Source organism: Heterodontus francisci, unplaced genomic scaffold (genome assembly GCF_036365525.1).
Source record: "Heterodontus francisci isolate sHetFra1 unplaced genomic scaffold, sHetFra1.hap1 HAP1_SCAFFOLD_51_2, whole genome shotgun sequence".
NCBI lineage: Eukaryota > Metazoa > Chordata > Chondrichthyes > Heterodontiformes > Heterodontidae > Heterodontus > Heterodontus francisci.
The window spans coordinates 7,529,682-7,547,564 of NW_027141369.1; the positions used below are offsets into that span (position 1 = coordinate 7,529,682).

Sequence of the window (17,883 nt, forward strand, 5' to 3'; positions counted from 1 at the left end):
CCATGAAAGCACAGAATTCAGATGGATGCAATACCAGATGGTATGGCAAGAGTGTAAAACAGCAACAGACTGGTGAATAAAACTTTCCCATTGAATGAGACAAGAGAAGAGAAAGGTAATAATAGAGTCAGGTGAGTTGTGAAACTATTCACATTCCACCTTGATGTGAATAGGACTGTTGTAGGGAGTGCTTGAGAAGAATAGATGAGAAATGAAAAGAAAGGAGAAATAAACACAAGGTCTTTTGATTTTAGATTGACAGACTGTAAAGTACGGGTGTCGGAAGATATAGTGTGAAGTTGGTTGTGACAAGATCACAGGAAAGTTGTGCTTAGAGCTGTGCCCTGAGACAAGGTGTGTGTTGACAGGAAAGCTGCTTTCTTTTGCACATAATGAACTTTATTCATAAAATGTGTGGAAGTACATTGCAAAGCAGGCCAAATTTGATATTACATAAGATGCAATACAGATCAATTTCTTTCACTACAGTACATGAGGTATCTCACTATATCTGTCTGCACAGGTTATATTTACAATAATTACATTATCCATCAAACATTCTCTGGTGCATACAGCCCAAGGGGTTTTACACGGGTTCCAGTCCCTCACTGCACAATGGCCTTCTTTGGCCTCCTTGTCTCTAGAGACAATCGCTAAGCGCCTGGAGGTGGTCAGTGGTTTGTGAAACAGCACCTGGAGTGGCTTTAAAGGCCAATTCTAGAGTGACAGACTCTTCCACAGGTGCTGCAGATAAAATTGGTTGTCGGGGCTGTTAGACAGTTGGTTCGCTCCTTGCGTTTCTGTCTTTTTTCCTGCCAACAGCTAAGTCTCTTCAACTCACCAAACTTTAGCCCCGCCTTTATGGCTGTCCGTCAGCTCAGGCGAACACTGGTAACTTATTCCCACGACTTGTGGTCAATGTCACAGGACTTCATGTCGCGTTTGCAGACGTCTTTAAAGCAGAGACATGGACGGCTGGTGGGTCTGATACCAGTGACGAGCTCATTGCACAATGTGTCCTTGGGGATCCTGCCATCGTCCATGCAGCTCACATGGCCATTCCATCTCAAGCGCCGTTGGCTCAGTATGGTGTATATGCTGGGGTTGTTGGCCTCCTTGAGGACTTCTGCAATGGAGATACAGTCCTGCCACATGATGCCAAGGAATCTCCGGAGGCAGCAAAGATGGAATGAGTTGAGACGTCGCTCTTGGCTGACATACATTGTCTTAGACTTCAGCCTTTCCCCGTTGTAACTCCATGCTGGTTTCCCCAAGCTTTAATGCATCCAGCACATAGTCTTGGACGTTGCAATGTGCCAGTCTGCAACACTCGGTCATGGACAGCTCTTTGCACTGGAATACCTGTCCCACGGTCGGGCTCGTTCTCAATCGAGATCATTTCAAATGAACATTTCCTAAATCCACGCATTCTCTCTCACAATAAAGAGAACAGGATGTCTGGCAGATTCAGTGTGAGACAATAACACTGCCGGGTAAAGGCCGCTTTCCAACTCCAATCTTAACACAGGAGATTCCCCAAACAGCTGCAATAAGGTGCTGTAAACTGCTGGAAGCGGATGTGTGTGGAAATGGTGATGTTACTGAGGAGTTTCCTTGTTCTAGAATGGACTGTGTTTTGGTGGGAATATTACTGAGTGTTAATTGTAGCAGGATCATATTTAAAAGCTCCGGCTTTCTGGAAAGCTTTGACTATGAATGCCGAGTCTGGAAGGGTTTGTGTGGAGAGCTGGGTTTCGGTTCTACTGTTAATAAAGGGTTTGAAATTGGCAGCCCGGAGGAAACTGGAGGTTTAGCTGAAAGATAAGGGGCCGTTCTCTCTCTGTCTGTCACTCTGGGTGCCTACTCCCCTCCCGCTCTCTGTTTAATCTTTACTCTGTCTCCTCCCCTCACTGCACTTCTCAGCCAGGTCCGGGCGGCCGCTATAAAAAGGAGCCTGAAGGATTCTGTTTCTCATATCCAGCAGTGACCTGAGTGAAGAATTATCATGTCAGGCAGAGGCTCGGATCCGCTGTCCATGCGCAGACTGAAGAGCATCTGCGACCAGTTCGAACTGGCCTCGGGAGCCAAAGTTAACCATGGCAAGAGCGAGGCCATGTTCTTTGGGAACTGGGCTGACCGATCCTTTGTCCCCTTCACCGTCAGGTCAGATTACCTGAAGGTGCTGGGGATAAGGTTCGGAAGGGCTGTGGCGTGCATCAAAACCTGGGAGGAGCGAGTAGCCAAGGTACAACAAAAGTTGAGTATGTGGGGGCAGCGATCTCTCTCCATTGTGGGTAAGAACCTGGTCATCAGGTGCGAGGCGATCACGTTGTTTAGTTTTAGTTTAGATTAGTTCAGCCATACAGCACTGAAACTGGCCCTTTGGCCCACCGAGTCTGTGCCGACCACCAACCACCCATTTTATACTAATCCTACACTCATTCCATATTCCTACCACATCCCCACCTGTCCCTATATTTCCCTACCACCTACCTACACTAGGGGCAATTTATAATGGCCAATTTACCTATCAACCTGCAAGTCTTTGGCATGTGGGAGGAAACCGGAGCACCCGGAGGAAACCCACGCAGACCCAGGGAAAACTTGCAAACTCCACACAGGCAGTACCCAGAATTGAACCCGGTTGCTGGAGTTGTGAGGCTGCAGTGCTAACCACTGCGCCACTGTGCCGCCCTGTGTTGCTCTACGTGGCGCAGGTCTGGCCCATACCCCACTCCTGCGCTGTGGCAGTCACCCGAGCCATTTTCCGCTTCATCTGGGGATCTAAAATGGACCGGTTCCGGAGGGACACGATGTTCAAATCTCTGGACAAGGGCGGGAAAAATGTACCCAACGTGGCCCTCATCCTGATGACCACCTTCGTTTGCGGCTGCATCAAGCTGTGTGTAGATCTCCAGTACGCAAACTCCAAGTGTCACTACGTGCTGAGGTTCTATCTGTCCCCGGTGTTGCGAAGGATGGGCCTGGTCACATTGCCACAGAACGCTCCATCAAGTTGGACCGTGCCGTCCCACCTATCCTTCGTGGAGCAGTTTCTGCAGGAAAACACCTTTGACCACCGATCCATCAGGCAGTGGTCTGCACGGAATGTCCTCAAGGCCCTACGGGAAAAGGAGACGGGGGATCCTGTCGGATGGTTCCTCGAGCAGCCCGCCAAAGTCATTTGGCGGAATGCCTCATCACCAGAACTTTCAAACAAGCACCAAGATGTAGCTTGGCTGCTGGTGAGAAGAGCCTTCCCCGTCAGATCCTTCATGCACATCCAAAGTCTCACCCCCTCTGTAGAATGCCCCCACGGTCGCTGTGGTGGGGAAGAGACAGTTGCCCACATCCTCCTGGAATGTGTCGTTGCAAAGCAGATGTGGAAAGAGATGCAGTGGTTTTTGTCAAGGTTCATCCCAAGCAGCTCTGTAACACAGGAGTCTGTGCTCTACGGGCTGTTCCCAGGGACGCACACCGAGATAAACATCAACGGCTGCTGGAGGACTATCAATTCGGTGAAAGACGCTCTTTGGTCTGCCCAATACGTGCTGGTCTTCCAGCGCAAAGAGTTGTCCACCACCGAATGTTGCAGACTGGCACATTCCAAGCTTCGGGCAGCCACAGCAAAGGCTCAATGGGGAAAGACCACAATGTAAGGTCCCCCCCCACCAAGCTGAACTGAGGGGCTGCATTCATGGGAAACCCCTCGAACTGTATCGGGAAAATTTTTTGTGCTGTAAATGTAAAAATGTACATGGCATGACAATGAAATGGAAGGATTGTGAGGCAACTCGAAATTGTATAGAAGGAAACTGATCACCTTTGCACTGTTGGTATTTTTTGACTTGATGCTGTTTTAAACTGTTTGGGAATGTAATTTTTACAGATTTTTAAGAATAAAGTATATTTTGGAAATAAAAAAATGTCAGGCAGAGGTAAAGGAGGCAAAGGACTGGGCAAAGGGGGAGCAAATCCGCACCGCAAAGTGCTTCGTGATAACATCCAGGGCATCACCAAACCAGCAATCCGCCGCCTGGCTCGCCGTGGCGGGGTCAAGCGGATCTCGGGTTTGATCTATGAGGAGACCCGCGGGGTTTTGAAGGTTTTCCTGGAGAATGTGATCAGGGATGCGGTCACCTACACTGAGCACGCCAAGCGCAAGACGGTCACTGCCATGGATGTGGTGTACGCTCTGAAACGGCAGGGCCACACTCTCTACGGATTCGGCGGTTGAACAACTCGACCCTTTCCTGCAAACACACAACAAAGGCTCTTCTAAGAGCCACCCACCGCCTCACAGAGAGAGCAGTGACCTGGCAACGGGAGATCGGATAGGCTGTTCAGAACTGTCTGGAATAAATCTGCGCTGTGTTCGGGTAGAAACCTGGAATCCCTGAGTTTGACATTTCAATTGCAGCAAGGATGTGCAGTGGATTTGATTTTCTAAACGGGCTGTGGAAACAGCGCCTGAGGCTCCACACTTAGTTATTTCCCCAGTCCACACATGCCGTCAGTGAAAAGCCACATCACTCTGGAATTCCCGTAGTTTGAGCCCGCGCTCACTTCTGATTGGTCACCCTCTTCCCATTCGCATGTCTTAACCAATGGCAGAGCCTCGAATTAGAAAATACAGCAAATCTTTGGCTTAAATTGTCGTCCTAACACAGTTTGAATTCGAAAAAGGCGCCAATTTCAGTGTCGAAAAGAAGCGATTACTGGAAAATCTATTTAAAGTTGTTGGTAAAATATTTTCCCGTAACCTTGACCCTTTTTTATTCCGCTTTTATCGCCACAAATTCCTGGCGCTACTTCACGCACAGTTTTAACCTGTCATTTTTTCCCACTCCATGGGAAAAGACTCCATTCAGCAATCCTTAAGGGACCAATAATTCAAACTTGGTGTGGAAGTGATAAATTACAGACTATGGGTAATTCCCCTTCACATAGGCTTCAGAGGGACACACTGAGAAGTCACTGAAATAGTTACTTAAACATTTTAAATAGTTCCTATTCTGTTCTGTTACTGACATGCTGGAATTAGACAATAATCAGCCCTTTCACAGAGACTGTGGGTGGCTCTGAAAAGAGCCTTTGCGTTATTAGATGACATTTTGGCCGCTTTACTTTTTCTGGGAGCTCTGAGCGCTGGTTTTCTTGGGCAGCAGCACGGCCTGGATGTTCGGCAGCACCCCGCCCTGAGCGATGGTCACTCCTCCCAGCAGCTTGTTGAGCTCCTCGTCGTTGCAGACGGCCAGCTGCAGGTGATGCGGCTCTTCTTGTTGTCCCGGGCCACGTTAACGGCCAGCTCGAGGATTTCAGCAGTCAGATACTCGAGCACAGCAGCCAGATAGACCGGGGCTCCGGCACCCACACGCTCAGCATAGTTGCCCTTTCTCAGGAGCCTGTGAACACGGCCCACCGGGAACCGCAGCCCAGCCCGGGTGGAGCGAGACTTGGCCTTGGCCCGAGCTTTCCCGCTGGTCTTCCCTCTTCCAGACATTTCCACAATCTCACAAAGACTTTAACAAAGAATGGTGAATTTACGCAGCATTTACTTTACTTTTAGACTGAGAATTTTCCTCACTGGTCGGTACCTAATTCACTTCATTTACCTACATTTACCAATAATCAGGTCACTGACAAGCAGAAGAGGGCAGGATTTACCCACCACGACATCAGAAGCAGAGAATTGTTCAATTTCAAAAATCCCGCCAATTTCATTGCCGGAAAGGAGCGGATTAAAATAAATGTAATTCTTCGTCAAAAATTGAAAATCCCTTCTCTGTATTTTGTTTTATTCAACTTGTAAAATGTTGTTTCAATTGTGGCTCATTCTGCAATCGCTTTCAAACTGTCCCTGGTGGGAATAAATCCCTGTTCATTGCATTGGCCTGAAGTGAAACATTGTTTAGTTTTCAATCAGAGCTCAGTGTCCTTCTGTGAAAAGAGGGAGCCGGAACGAGTTCTGGAACTGCCCTTAACCTGCTCTGTAATAATCCCATCCCAGGCTGTTGCACTGCTGAAAGTTGCTGTTAATAAAATCATTAAGGGATTAAGGTCTAACCTTGACCACTGAAAGCAAGTGTTAATGCGGTCATTCAGGGGCTGTGAAAAAAAAAAACAGTACAATAACAGCTTCAAGCAAAAAAGTGAAGACGGGTGAGCTGATTATGGGTTCATGTAAAGTTTATGGGACAGCAAACACAGCAGTAGGATCCTTATTATATTATACATTGTCTTTAAATGATTTAATACAGATATTCGGATGCAGCTTTTTCAGAGAGATTGTGGGTGGCTCTTAAAAGAGCCGTTGTGTTCGAGCTGTTTTTCAGCCCATTGTGCAGTTTTACTTGGAGCTGGTGTACTTGGTCACCGCCTTTGTCCCTTCCGACATGGCGTGCTTGGCCAGCTCCCCGGGCAGCAGCAGGCGCACAGCAGTCTGGATCTCCCGGGAGCTGATGGTGCTGCGCTTGTTGTAATGGGCCAGGCAGGAAGCCTCATCTGCGATGCGCTCGAAATTATCGTTCACAAACGAGTTCATGATGCTCATGGCCTTGGAGGAGATGCCGGTGTCGGGGTGAACCTGCTTCATCACTTTGTCGATGTAGATGGAGTAACTCTCCTTCCTCGACTTTCTCCGCTTCTTGCCGCCCTTTGCTGACGGTTTACTCACAGTTTTCTTGGCGCCCTTCTGAGCAGCTGCTTTCTTCTTCTCCTCAACCATCTTCAGTTTCAATTTCAGACACAGAAATAAACCAAACCCCTTCCGAGTGCGGGTTAAATAGACAATCCCACAGCTCTATGCTAATGAGGGATGGGGGAAAGTAAAGATTGTGATTGGGAGTGATGTCACAATGGTTTGATATTGTAATACTCTAATTGGTCTCTTTCGCCATCCAATCAGATTTAACATCTGCAACCAATCAAAAACTCTCTCACTGCATTCAGGAATTACATTTCCCAAAGACTCTCTCCAGCCCCAGTTTCTATTGAAAAATCCACCGGGAAATGTCGCCTGGCTGTGAGGATCCCTTATTTTCAGCTTCTCACATTCCGGCTTCTCTAAATTGAGCGCTTTGTTGGGCGAAATTATTTATTCAGGCAGTTTCAACAGCTCAGAGCCGACACTGGGTTAGAAACCAGAAATGGGAATTCGGGTCACAAACAAGGAGTTTATGCTGAACTTTTATAAATTAAATCACTAGTTATCGGCCTCAGCTGGAGCATTTCTAATTCTAGGTTCCACAGTTCAGCAGGGATATCAAGGCCTGAGAGAGAGTGCAGAGGAGATTGACCAGAATGGTTCAAGAGATGCGGGAAAGAATAGCAAAGCTGGATTCATTCTTCTTGGAGCAGAGATGTTAATGTAATATTTAATAGTTGTGTTCTACATTGTAATGGGTTTAAGAGGAATTGTTCCCACTGGCAGAAGGGTCTGTAACCAGTGGACATAGAATTGTTAAAAGAATCAGAGGGGGAGACGAGGTGATATTTTAACACGCGTTCTGATGATCAGAAATGTACTGCTTGAAAAGGGAGGTGAAAACAGATTCAATAATAACTTTCCTGAGGGCATTGGATCATTATTTGATGGGGAAGTTACAGGGCAATGTGAAAATGACAGGGAGGTGGAACTGATTAGATAATTCGTTCAAAGAGCGGCCACGGGCACAATTGTTCAAATGAACTCTTTCCGTGCTGTAAAATTGTGATTTATTGCTGTTCAGAAACACCCTGATAAACAGCCAAACTCTGTTTGAGATCTGTAACAGTAACTAGGCTGAAACAGGTCTTTAATCAATTTTTGGTCTTAGACACACAGTATCAGTGAATAGTTACAACACAATAGGAGGCCATTCAGCCCATTGATTCCGTGCCAGCTTATTGGCCTTTCTTCCGCCCTGCATATTTTTCATTTCAATTACTTATCCAATTCCCTTTTGAAAGCTATGATTGAATCTGCCTTCTTCAGCCTATCAGGCATCCCCGATCCTAATCATTCACTCCATGAAAAAGTTTTTCTTCATGTCACCTTTCAGTTCACCAGTTTTAAACACCTGGAACTGAGCTGAGTATTTTATTGGCTGTGATTATAGCATCAGAGACCAAAAGACAGCGGCCCAGTCCCAAAATCCACAGAAAGACTCAATGTATTGCTCCATGTGAGCGATGCTGTTAGAGCAGTGAGCATAGCTGCCTTCCAAACAGCTGGAATAAAAACAGAAAATGCTGGAAATACTCAGCAGGTCAGGCAGCATCTGTGGAGAGAGAATGGAGTTAATGTTTCAGGTCAATGACATTCCAAGCAGCTGTGCCCGGGTTTGATTCCCAGCCATTACAGTTTGGCGTTCCTTAAATTCCACAGATGAGAAACTGAAAGATGGAAACTGAGTTGGGTACTGTCTCAAAGGAATTTTGTTTCCCAAACCAAGAAGTGGATAATTTGAATAAACATATTTCCAACACTGATTTCCTTCAAATTAAAGTTCAATTGAACTCTGATTTTACTCCTTTTTTATTGATAATTATTATTTGACCTGAATCATACAGTGGACTCAGAATAGAATTACTCGGATTCATTTTCCCACAACTATTCCCATTCCTTATAAAAATAACAATTCCTGGATTCTGGAAGCTGTGGATTGGAGGGTAAAAAACATATCCACACTATTCAAGAAAGGAAGGAGAGAGAAAGCAAGGAACTAGAGGCCAGTTTGCCTGACATCAGCAATGGGGAATATGCTACAATCTATTATTGCAGACGTGGTAAAGGGTGATGTGGAATATCAGAATATGGTTGGGCAGAGTCAACATGGATTTATTAAAAGGAAATCATCAATGATAAATTATTAGAATATGTTGATGTTGTAACTGCCAGGGCAGATAAGGGGAACCAGTGGATGTAGTCTGTTTGGATTTTCAAAAAGCATTCAATAAGTTATCAAACAAGAGGTTATTACACCAATGTAGGTCCCATGCAATTTGGGGATAATATATCAGTATAGATTGAGTAGTAGTTAACAGACAAAAAACAGAGAGCAGGAATAACCGAGTCAATTTCAGCAGGAAAGCTGTAAGTAGTTGGATACTGCAAGGATTGGTGCTCCGGACTCAGTTATTTACATTCTGTATCAATGACTTACATGAGGTGACCGAATGTAATGTTATCCATGTTTGCCGATGATATAAAGTGAGGTGGCAAAGTAAACTGTGAGGAAGATGCAAAGAGGGTAAAAATGGATTTAGACAGACTAAGTATGTGGGCAAGAACAAGAGAGATGGAATATAATGGGGAGAAGTGTAAAGTTACACACTTCAGCAGGAAAACAGGAATGCAGAACATTTTTAAAATTAGTGAGTGTCTGGGAAATGTTTACATTCAGAGGGACCCGATTGTCCTTGTTCATGAATTACAGAAAGTTAACATGCAGGTACTCAACCAATTAGGAAAGCAAATGATATGTTTGTCTTTATTGCAAAGAGATTAGAGTAGGAGCATTTATTGCAATTATACAGGCCTTGGCGAGATCACACTTGGACAGCTGTGCAGTTTTGGTCCCCTTATCTAAGGAAGGATATACTTGCCTTCGAGGGAGTACAGAGATGTGTCAGTAGACTTCTTCCCAGGATGAGGGGATTGTCCTACGAGAAGAGATTGAATAGACTCGGCCTCTATTCCCTAGAATTCAGAAGAGCGAGAGGTAATCTCACTGGCACATAAAAAGCCTCGTGGCTTGACATGGTAAATGCTGGGAGGATGTTTCCTCTAGCTGTTCAATCTAGAACGAAGGGTGACAGTCTCAGTATAAAGGGCTTGGTCATATTTAACTGAGAAGAGGAGATTTTTATTCAGTCAAAGGGTTATGAATCTTTGGAATTCTCTATCCCAGAGAGCTCTGGATGCTCAATCATTGTGTATATTCAAGAGAGATTGATAGGTTTTTGGATACTAAGGGAATCAAGGGGGCTCTGCCAGTGTGGTAAGATGGAGTTGAGGTTGGAGATCAGCTGTTATATTATTGAATGGTGGAACTATTTCGATGGGCAGAGTGGCCACTCCTGCTCTTATTTCTTATGTAAACTTCCATTCCTTCCCAGGGATTGTTTTATTCTTCAAAAAGAGAAATAGTGCAGCCGCTAGAAATCTGAATAACAGAAGATGCTAGAAACACTCAGCAGTTCTAGAAGCATCTGTGGAGAGAAGAAGGTAGGGGCAATGTTTCAGGTCTATAGAAGTGTCACAGAACCGGACAATTAAGCCGAGCTTCTCTTCTCCACAGTTGTTTCCGGACTGGCTGAGTGTTTCCAGAATTTTAGCTTTTTTTCTTTCTATATGTTATCTCTTTCCCTTTTGACTGTTTGCTGTGAAATTTTCAGCATTGTGCTCAGTTCTTTGTGTAGTTATGTTTTCTTTATTTGAAGTAATGCAAATAGTATCCTGAAAAATCAGACAGAAATACTGCTCAATGTAGTGTAATATATAACAGGGCACATTTACAAATATCAGATCAATGCAGTCAAACATTTTTATTAAGAATTGATTACTTTTATTTATTTTATTTAGAGATACAGCACTGAAATAGGCCCTTCGGCCCACCAACAACCACCCATTTATACTAACCCTGTGCTGACCAACAACCACCCATTTATACTAACCCTGCAGTAATCCCATATTCCCCATCACCGACCTACACGAGGGGCAATTTATAAGGGCCAATTTACCTGACAACCTGCAAGTCTTTGGCTGTGGGAGGAAACCGGAGCACCCGGCGAAAACCCACGCGATCACAGGGAGAACTGGCAAACTCTGCACAGGCAATACCCAAAATCGAACCCAGGTCCCTGGAGCTATGAGGCTGCAGTGCTACCCACTGCGCCACTGAGCAGTATAAAAATGTGAAGCAATATGAGTGTAGCACAAAATGTAATACCTCACATTACCTGCTTATTAACCCTGACAGACTGTGCCAATTTCTGCTTCTATGTTGCAGTTCTCCCTTTCAGCTAGCAAATGTCAGCAATCTGTGATACAGTGCAGTTTACAGATCAGACAATCAGTCACAACATGCAATAATTGTTCAGATTATGCAGGACAGGTGGGATTTAGAAATACTGGGAATGGAGATGAGTTGTTATTGCATTGAGTTTGCCCAAAGATTAGAGACACCATTGTGGCAAATCAGTCTGCTGTCCTGTACATGAGAATGAGAATCATTCTTTATTTGTGGCTGTCTGTCAGTCTCTATTACTGAGTGGGAGTGTGGGATTCATGCTGCATTGGTCAGTCTCTGGTAGAAAGTGTGATATTCACTCTGAATGTATAAGGCTCTGGAACTGTTTGTGTGTGTGTAATTCATTCTGTATCTGTCAATCTCTGGTACTATATATGAATGCGGCATATATGTTATAGCTCTCAGTGTCACTGTATGTGTGTGTGGGTTTCATTTGATATATGTCAGCCTCTGTTTCTGTACATGACTGTCAGATTCATACTGTGCCGACATGTCCCTGTTGCTGTATGTGACTGTGTGATTCATTCTGTATCCCAGTCACATGCACTATATTTGAGTGTGCGATTAATTCTGTCCCTTTAAGTCACTGATAATATATGTAAGTGTTGGATTACTGTTGGATCTCTCAGTTATTGTTTCTGTTGTGAACTTGGGATGAATTTAACATCTGTCAGTCTCTGGTACTGTTTATGAATGTGGGTTTTGTTCAATATCAGTCAGTCTCAGGTACTGCCTGTGAGTGTGGGTTTTGTTCAGTGGGACCAATCTGAAACGATAAATTAAGAGGGATAAAAGGGGTCATGAAATATCTTTAGCAAACAGGGTTAAGGAAAATCCCAAAGCCTTTTATTCATATATAAGGAGCAAGAGGGTAACTCGAGAAAGGATTGGCCCACTCAAGGACAAAGGAGGAAAATTATATGTGGAGTCAGAGAAAATGGGTGAGATTCTAAACGAGTACTTTGCATCGGTATTCACCGAGGAGAGGGACATGACGGATGTTGAGGTTAGGGACAGATGTTTGATTACTCTAGGTCAAGTCGGCATAAGGAGGGAGGAAGTGTTGGGTATTCTAAAAGGCATTAAGGTGGACAAGTCCCCAGGTCCAGATGGGATCTATCCCAGGTTTCTGAGGGAAGCGAGAGAGGAAATAGCTGGGGCCTTAACAGATAGCTTTGCAGCATCCTTAAACACGGGTGAGGTCCCGGAGGACTGGAGAATTGCTAATGTTGTCCCCTTGTTTAAGAAGGGTGGCAGGGATAATCCAGGTAATTATAGACCGGTGAGTCTGACGTCAGTGGTAGGGAAGCTGCTGGAGAAGATACTTAGGGATAGGATCTATTCCCATTTGGAAGAAAATGGGCTTATCAGTGATAGGCAACATGGTTTTGTGCAGGGAAGGTCATGTCTTACCAACTTAATAGAATTCTTTGAGGAAGTGACAAAGTTGATTGATGAGGGAAGGGCTGTAGATCTCATATACATGGACTTCAGTAAGGCATTTGATAAGGCTCCCCATGGTAGGTTGATGGAGAAAGTGAAGTCGCATGGGGTCCAGGGTGTACTAGCTAGATGGATAAAGAACTGGCTGGGCAACAGGGGACAGAGAGTAGCAGTGGAAGGGAGTTTCTCAAAATGGAGACGTGTGAGCAGTGGTGTTCCACAGGGATCCGTGCTGGGACCACTGTTGTTTGTGATATACATAAATGATTTGGAGGAAAGTATAGGTGGTCTGATTAGCAAGTTTGCAGCCGACACTAAGATTGGTGGAGTAGCAGATAGTGACCGGGACTGTCAGAGAATACAGCAGAATATAGATAGATTGGAGAGTTGGGCAGAGAAATGGCAGATGGAGTTCAATCCAGGCAAATGCGAGGTGATGCATTTTGGAAGATCCAATTCAAGAGTGAACTATGCAATGAATGGAAAAGTCCTGGGGAAAATTGATGTACAGAGAGATTTGGGTGTTCGGGTCCATTGTTCCCTGAAGGTGGCAACGCAGGTCAATAGAGTGGTCAAGAAGGCAAACGGCATGCTTTCCTTCATCGGACGTGGTATTGAGTACAAGAGTTGGCAGGTCATGTAACAGTTGCATAAGACTTTGGTTCGGCCACATTTGGAATACTGCGTGCAGTTCTGGTCGCCACATTACCAAAAGGATGTAGATGCTTTGGAGAGGGTGCAGAGGAGCTTCACCAGGATGTTGCCTGGTATGGAGGGCGCTAGCCATGAAGAGAGGTTGAGTAGATTAGGATTATTTTCATTAGAAAGACGGAGGTTGAGGGGGGACCTCATTGAGGTGTACAAAATCATGAGAGGTATAGACAGGGTGGACAGCAAGAAGCTTTTTCCCAGAGTGGGGGATTCAATTACTAGGGGTCACGAGTTCAAAGTGAGAGGGGAAAAGATTAGGGGCGATATGCGTGGAATGTTCTTTATACAGAGGGTGATGGGTGCCTGGAACGCGTTGCCAGTGGAGGTGGTAGACACGGGCATGATAGCGTCTTTTAAGATGTATCTAGACAGATACATGAATGCGCAGGAAGCAAAGAGATACAGACCCTTCGAAAATAGGCGACAGGTTTAGATAGAGGATCTGGATCGGCGCAGGCTTGGAGGGCCGAAGGGCCTGTTCCTGTGCTGTAATTTTCTTTGTTCTTTGCTCTTTATTTACAGCACAGAGACAGGCCATTCTGCCCAAGTGCCGGTATTTCCAATGAGCTTACTCCAACCCTACTTCATCTAATCCTATCAGCAAATCCCTTGAATTGTTTCTGCTTCATTTAATCATTTAGTTTGCTGTTAAATGTAACAATGTTCATCAGCTCAAGTGCTGTTGAAGCAGGGTAAAGAAGTTTCCCCTGAGTTATTTATTTAATGTATTACTGACTATTTCAGATTCACAGCTTTGAACTCCAGCACAAGTGGGAAACATCTCGTCCTCTACCCTAACGAAACCCTTCATATTATTCAATGCTTCTTTTACGTGACCACTCAGAGAAAAGAGCCCAGGCTTGTTCAATAGTTTGAACTCCTGTGGAACATATAGCGCGTTTTGCATTTATGGAATAAATACTGTATCTCAGTCTGAAACTGTATGACATTTTAGATTGGCATATAATGTGTAGCTCAGGCTGCAATAAATAACTGAGACAATAACTTTCACTCTAACACTAGAGTTTTGTGGAGTGCTATGTTATTTGTCATTCAGTCTGTTCTGATAGAATATATAATGTTACCTTTAAGTCTGAGGCAATGGGGGGTCGGTTACGGGGTCCGGGGCTGTGTTGTCCATTGGGGGCGGTTGGAGCTTTGAGGGCGGCCCTCCATGGGGAACAGGGTGCCCTATCAGGAGGACCCCCTGCAGCCTGTAAGAAAGACGCCTGGCTTTCCAAGGGGAGGCGGTGGCGTAGTGGTATTGCCACTGGCCGAGTAACCCAGAGTCCCCATTGCTCTGGGGAAATGGGTTCAAATCCCACCACAGCAGAAGGTGGGATTTGAATTCAATTAATAAATCTGGAATTAAAAAGCGAGTCTAATGATGGCCATGAAACCATTGTCGATTGTTGTAAAAACCCATCTGGGTCACGAATGTCCTTTCGGGAAGGAAATCTGCTGTCCTTAGCTGGTGTGGCCTGCATGTGACTCCAGACCCACAGCTTTGTGGTTGACTCTGACATGCCCTCTGAAATGGCCTAGCAAGCCACACAGTCGTATCTAACCACTATGAAGGCAATAAAAACAGCACTGTGGGTGTATCTACCCCACATGGACTGCAGCAGTTCAAGAAGGCAGCTCACCACAACCTTCTCAAGGGTAATTAGAGATGGGCAATAAATGCTGGCCTGGCCAGCGATGCCCACATCCCATGAATGAATAAAGAAAACAGGCAGGGTTCTTGGTGCCTTTGCCACACTGCCTCCCCGCCCCCAACATAACCAAGGACAAAATACCCGCGGCGGAGAGAGGAGGCCCATAAGTGGCAGTTCATTGGCCAATTAAGGGCCTTGATTGGCCTGGGGCAGACAGGCTGTTTCTCCCTACCGCCGTTACGTGTAATATTGCAGTGGGTGTGGGAGGGGGTCAGAAAATTTGCATCAGATTGGAAGTTGGCAGATGTTACACTGCTTTTCAGGAAAGGAAGGAGAGAGAAAACTGTGAACTGCAGGTCAGTTAGCCTAACATCAGTCATTGGGAAAATGCAGGAAGTCTGAACAATGCACTGAGAAAAGCATTCAAACAAGTCAACATGAGTTTACTGAAGGGAAATCTTGTTGACAAATTTATGAGAGTTTTTTGAGGATGTAACGAGTAGGGTAAAGGGAAACCAGTCGTATTCCTGGATTTCTGAAAAACATTCAACAAGGTGCCACACAAAAGGTTAATCGGGAAGATAATGACTCATGGAATTGGGGGTAATATATTAGCATGGATAAAGGATTGGTTAATGGATAGGAAGCAAAGACTGGGTATGAACGGATTGGCAGGTAGTGAATAATGGAGTGTTGCAAGGATAAGTGCTGGAGTCTCAGCTATTTACAATCTAAATTAATGAATTAAATGAAGAGACAGAGAGTAATGTATCTAAGTTTGCTGATGATACAAAGGTCGGTGGAAAGGGAAGCTGTGGGAGGACACAGAGAGGCTGCAAAGAGATATAGACAAGTTCAGTGAGTGGGTAACAAGATGGTAGATGGAGTATAATGTAGGGAAGTGTGAAGTTCTTCACTTTGGTCATAAGAATAGAAAAGTAGAATATTTGATAAAAGGTGTGAAACTTGTAAGTGTTCATGTTCAAAGAGACTTGAGTGTTCTTGGACAAGGAATACAGAAAGCTAGCATGCAGGTACAGCAAGCAATTAGGAAGGCAAATGGCGTGTTGGCCTTTATTGCGAGGGGATTAGAATACAGGAATAAAGAAGTGAGTTACAATTGTACAGGATTTCGGTGAAACTACATCTGGAATACAGTGTGAAGTCTTGGTCTGCACACTTAAGAAAGGATATATGTGCATTGGCGGCGGTGCAGCAAATGTTCACTAAATTAGTCCCTGGGATGAGGGGATTGTCCTATGATGAGAGGCTGAGTAAATTGGGCCCATACTCTCGAGTTTAGAAGAATGAGAGGTGATCTCATTGAAACATACAAAATTCCGAAGGGGCTGGATAGGGGAGACACTGAGAGATTGTTTCTGCTGGTCGGAGAATCTAAAACATGGGGACACAGTCTCACGATAAGGGGCTGATCATTTAGGACTGAGATGAGGAGAAATTACTTCACTCAAAGGGTTGTGAATCTTTGGAATTTTCTACTCCAGCGGATTGTGGATGCTCCATCATTGAATACATGTAAAGCTGCGACAGACAGATTTTTGATCTCTCAGAGAATCAGGGGATAAGGGGAGAAGGCGGGAAAGTGGAATTGAAGCCTGAGATCATCCATGATGGTACTGAATGGCGGAGCAGGCTCCACGGGCCACAGGATCTACTCCTGCTCCTATTTTGTGTGTTTTTGTGTTCTGACTACTTCTGCTGTTGGTGATTGTGGAACTGATGTCCCTGCTCTCTGTGAGTGATACTGTACTTACTGTGTGTGAGGAGCTGGCTGCACTTCCTCTTGTGTCGAGGAATCACGACATTTATTCTGCTTCCTTCAAGTATTGCCTGTAGAATTCAGGAAGAGGTGTGGTAGAAGTTACAAAAGTGACCCAAACAATTTTCAATGAATAATCATTATGAACAATCACAAAGGAAACCCAGCAACACAAACAGAGTCAGTGTCTGATTCCACTGCAGTCCTGCAGCCCCCAGCTACTGCATACCAGGGGCTTTGGCCATTTTACAACAATTTAATGACATCCAGAAACAATCCACTGGACCATGAATGGGACTGGCCGACGGAACAGGGACTTTTACACAGGCCAGATTTCCAGTTCCCGCTCCCATGGTCTAACCGTTCAGGCGAAACCAAACAGACGCTGTTTAAAATGTCCTTCACACTTCTCACCTGGTGCCTATAATAGGTTCTCTTTGTGTAACTACCCACATCCTGACTGTCCGCTTCTGTTTCCACACTTCACTGTCATAGGTTAGGTTATCCCACTGTCACTGGGATAGGTTAAAAGAGATCAGAAAGGCAATTAGAAATTTCCAGACTCTTCGTATAAAAAAACAAAACAAATCAAAACCAGACAGATGATGTTGCAGCTTTTTCAGAGAGATTGTGGGTGGCTCTTAAAAGAGCCGTTGTGTTTGATCTGTTTTTCAGTCCATTGTGCAGTTTTACTTGGAGCTGGTGTACTTGGTCACCGCCTTTGTCCCTTCCGACACGGCGTGCTTGGCCAGCTCCCCGGGCAGCAGCAGGCGCACGGCAGTCTGGATCTCCCGGGAGCTGATGGTGCTGCGCTTGTTGTAGTGGGCCAGGCAGGAAGCCTCATCTGCGATGCGCTCGAAAATATCGTTCACAAACGAGTTCATGATGCTCATGGCCTTGGAGGAGATGCCGGTGTCGGGGTGAACCTGCTTCATCACTTTGTCGATGTAGATGGAGTAACTCTCCTTCCTCGACTTTCTCCGCTTCTTGCCGCCCTTTGCTGACGGTTTACTCAGAGTTTTCTTGGCGCCCGTCTTCGCAGCTGCTTTCTTCTTCTCCTCAACCATCTTCAGATTCAATTTCAAACACAGAAATAAACCAAACCCCTTCCGAGTGCCGATTAAATAGACAATCCCACAGCTCTATGCTAATGAGGGATGGGGGAAAGTAAAGATTGTGATTGGGTGATTGGGAGTGATGTCAAAACGGTTTTATATTGTAATTCTCTAATTGGTGTCTTCCGCCATCCAATCAGAATAAATATTTGCTACCAATC

At 45.1% G+C, this 17,883-nt stretch overlaps 2 protein-coding genes across 2 annotated transcripts; both read right to left on the bottom strand.

Moving 5' to 3' along the window:
- Nucleotides 1-6,349: 6,349 nt before the first annotated feature.
- LOC137363017 (histone H2B-like) lies at nucleotides 6,350-16,960 on the bottom strand. The gene is made up of 4 exons (XM_068027137.1): nucleotides 16,837-16,960; nucleotides 15,275-15,362; nucleotides 8,512-8,638; nucleotides 6,350-6,694 (listed from the first exon to the last, which is right to left on the bottom strand). Exons 1-4 carry the CDS (start codon nucleotides 16,958-16,960, stop codon nucleotides 6,350-6,352), a joined length of 684 nt encoding a protein of 227 aa, XP_067883238.1.
- Nucleotides 16,961-17,296: 336 nt separating this feature from the next.
- Nucleotides 17,297-17,674, bottom strand: LOC137362992 (histone H2B 1/2-like). The gene has a single exon (XM_068027109.1). It carries the CDS (start codon nucleotides 17,672-17,674, stop codon nucleotides 17,297-17,299), a length of 378 nt encoding a protein of 125 aa, XP_067883210.1.
- Nucleotides 17,675-17,883: the final 209 nt, after the last annotated feature.

Bases quoted from the DNA above. Each gene is read 5' to 3' on its own strand.
- LOC137363017 (XM_068027137.1), bottom strand. From the start codon at position 16,960: ATGGGAGCGGGAACTGGAAATCTGGCCTGTGTAAAAGTCCCTGTTCCG. The intron at 15,363-16,836 runs GTATGCAGTAGC...AATGTTTTTCAG, and splicing joins TAAAATGGCCAAAGCCCCTG to AAATCCAGGAATACGACTGG. The intron at 8,639-15,274 runs GTAAACTCATGT...TCCAATCCACAG, and splicing joins GTCAACAAGATTTCCCTTCA to CTTCCAGAATCCAGGAATTG.
- LOC137362992 (XM_068027109.1), bottom strand. From the start codon at position 17,674: ATGGTTGAGGAGAAGAAGAAAGCAGCTGCGAAGACGGGCGCCAAGAAA.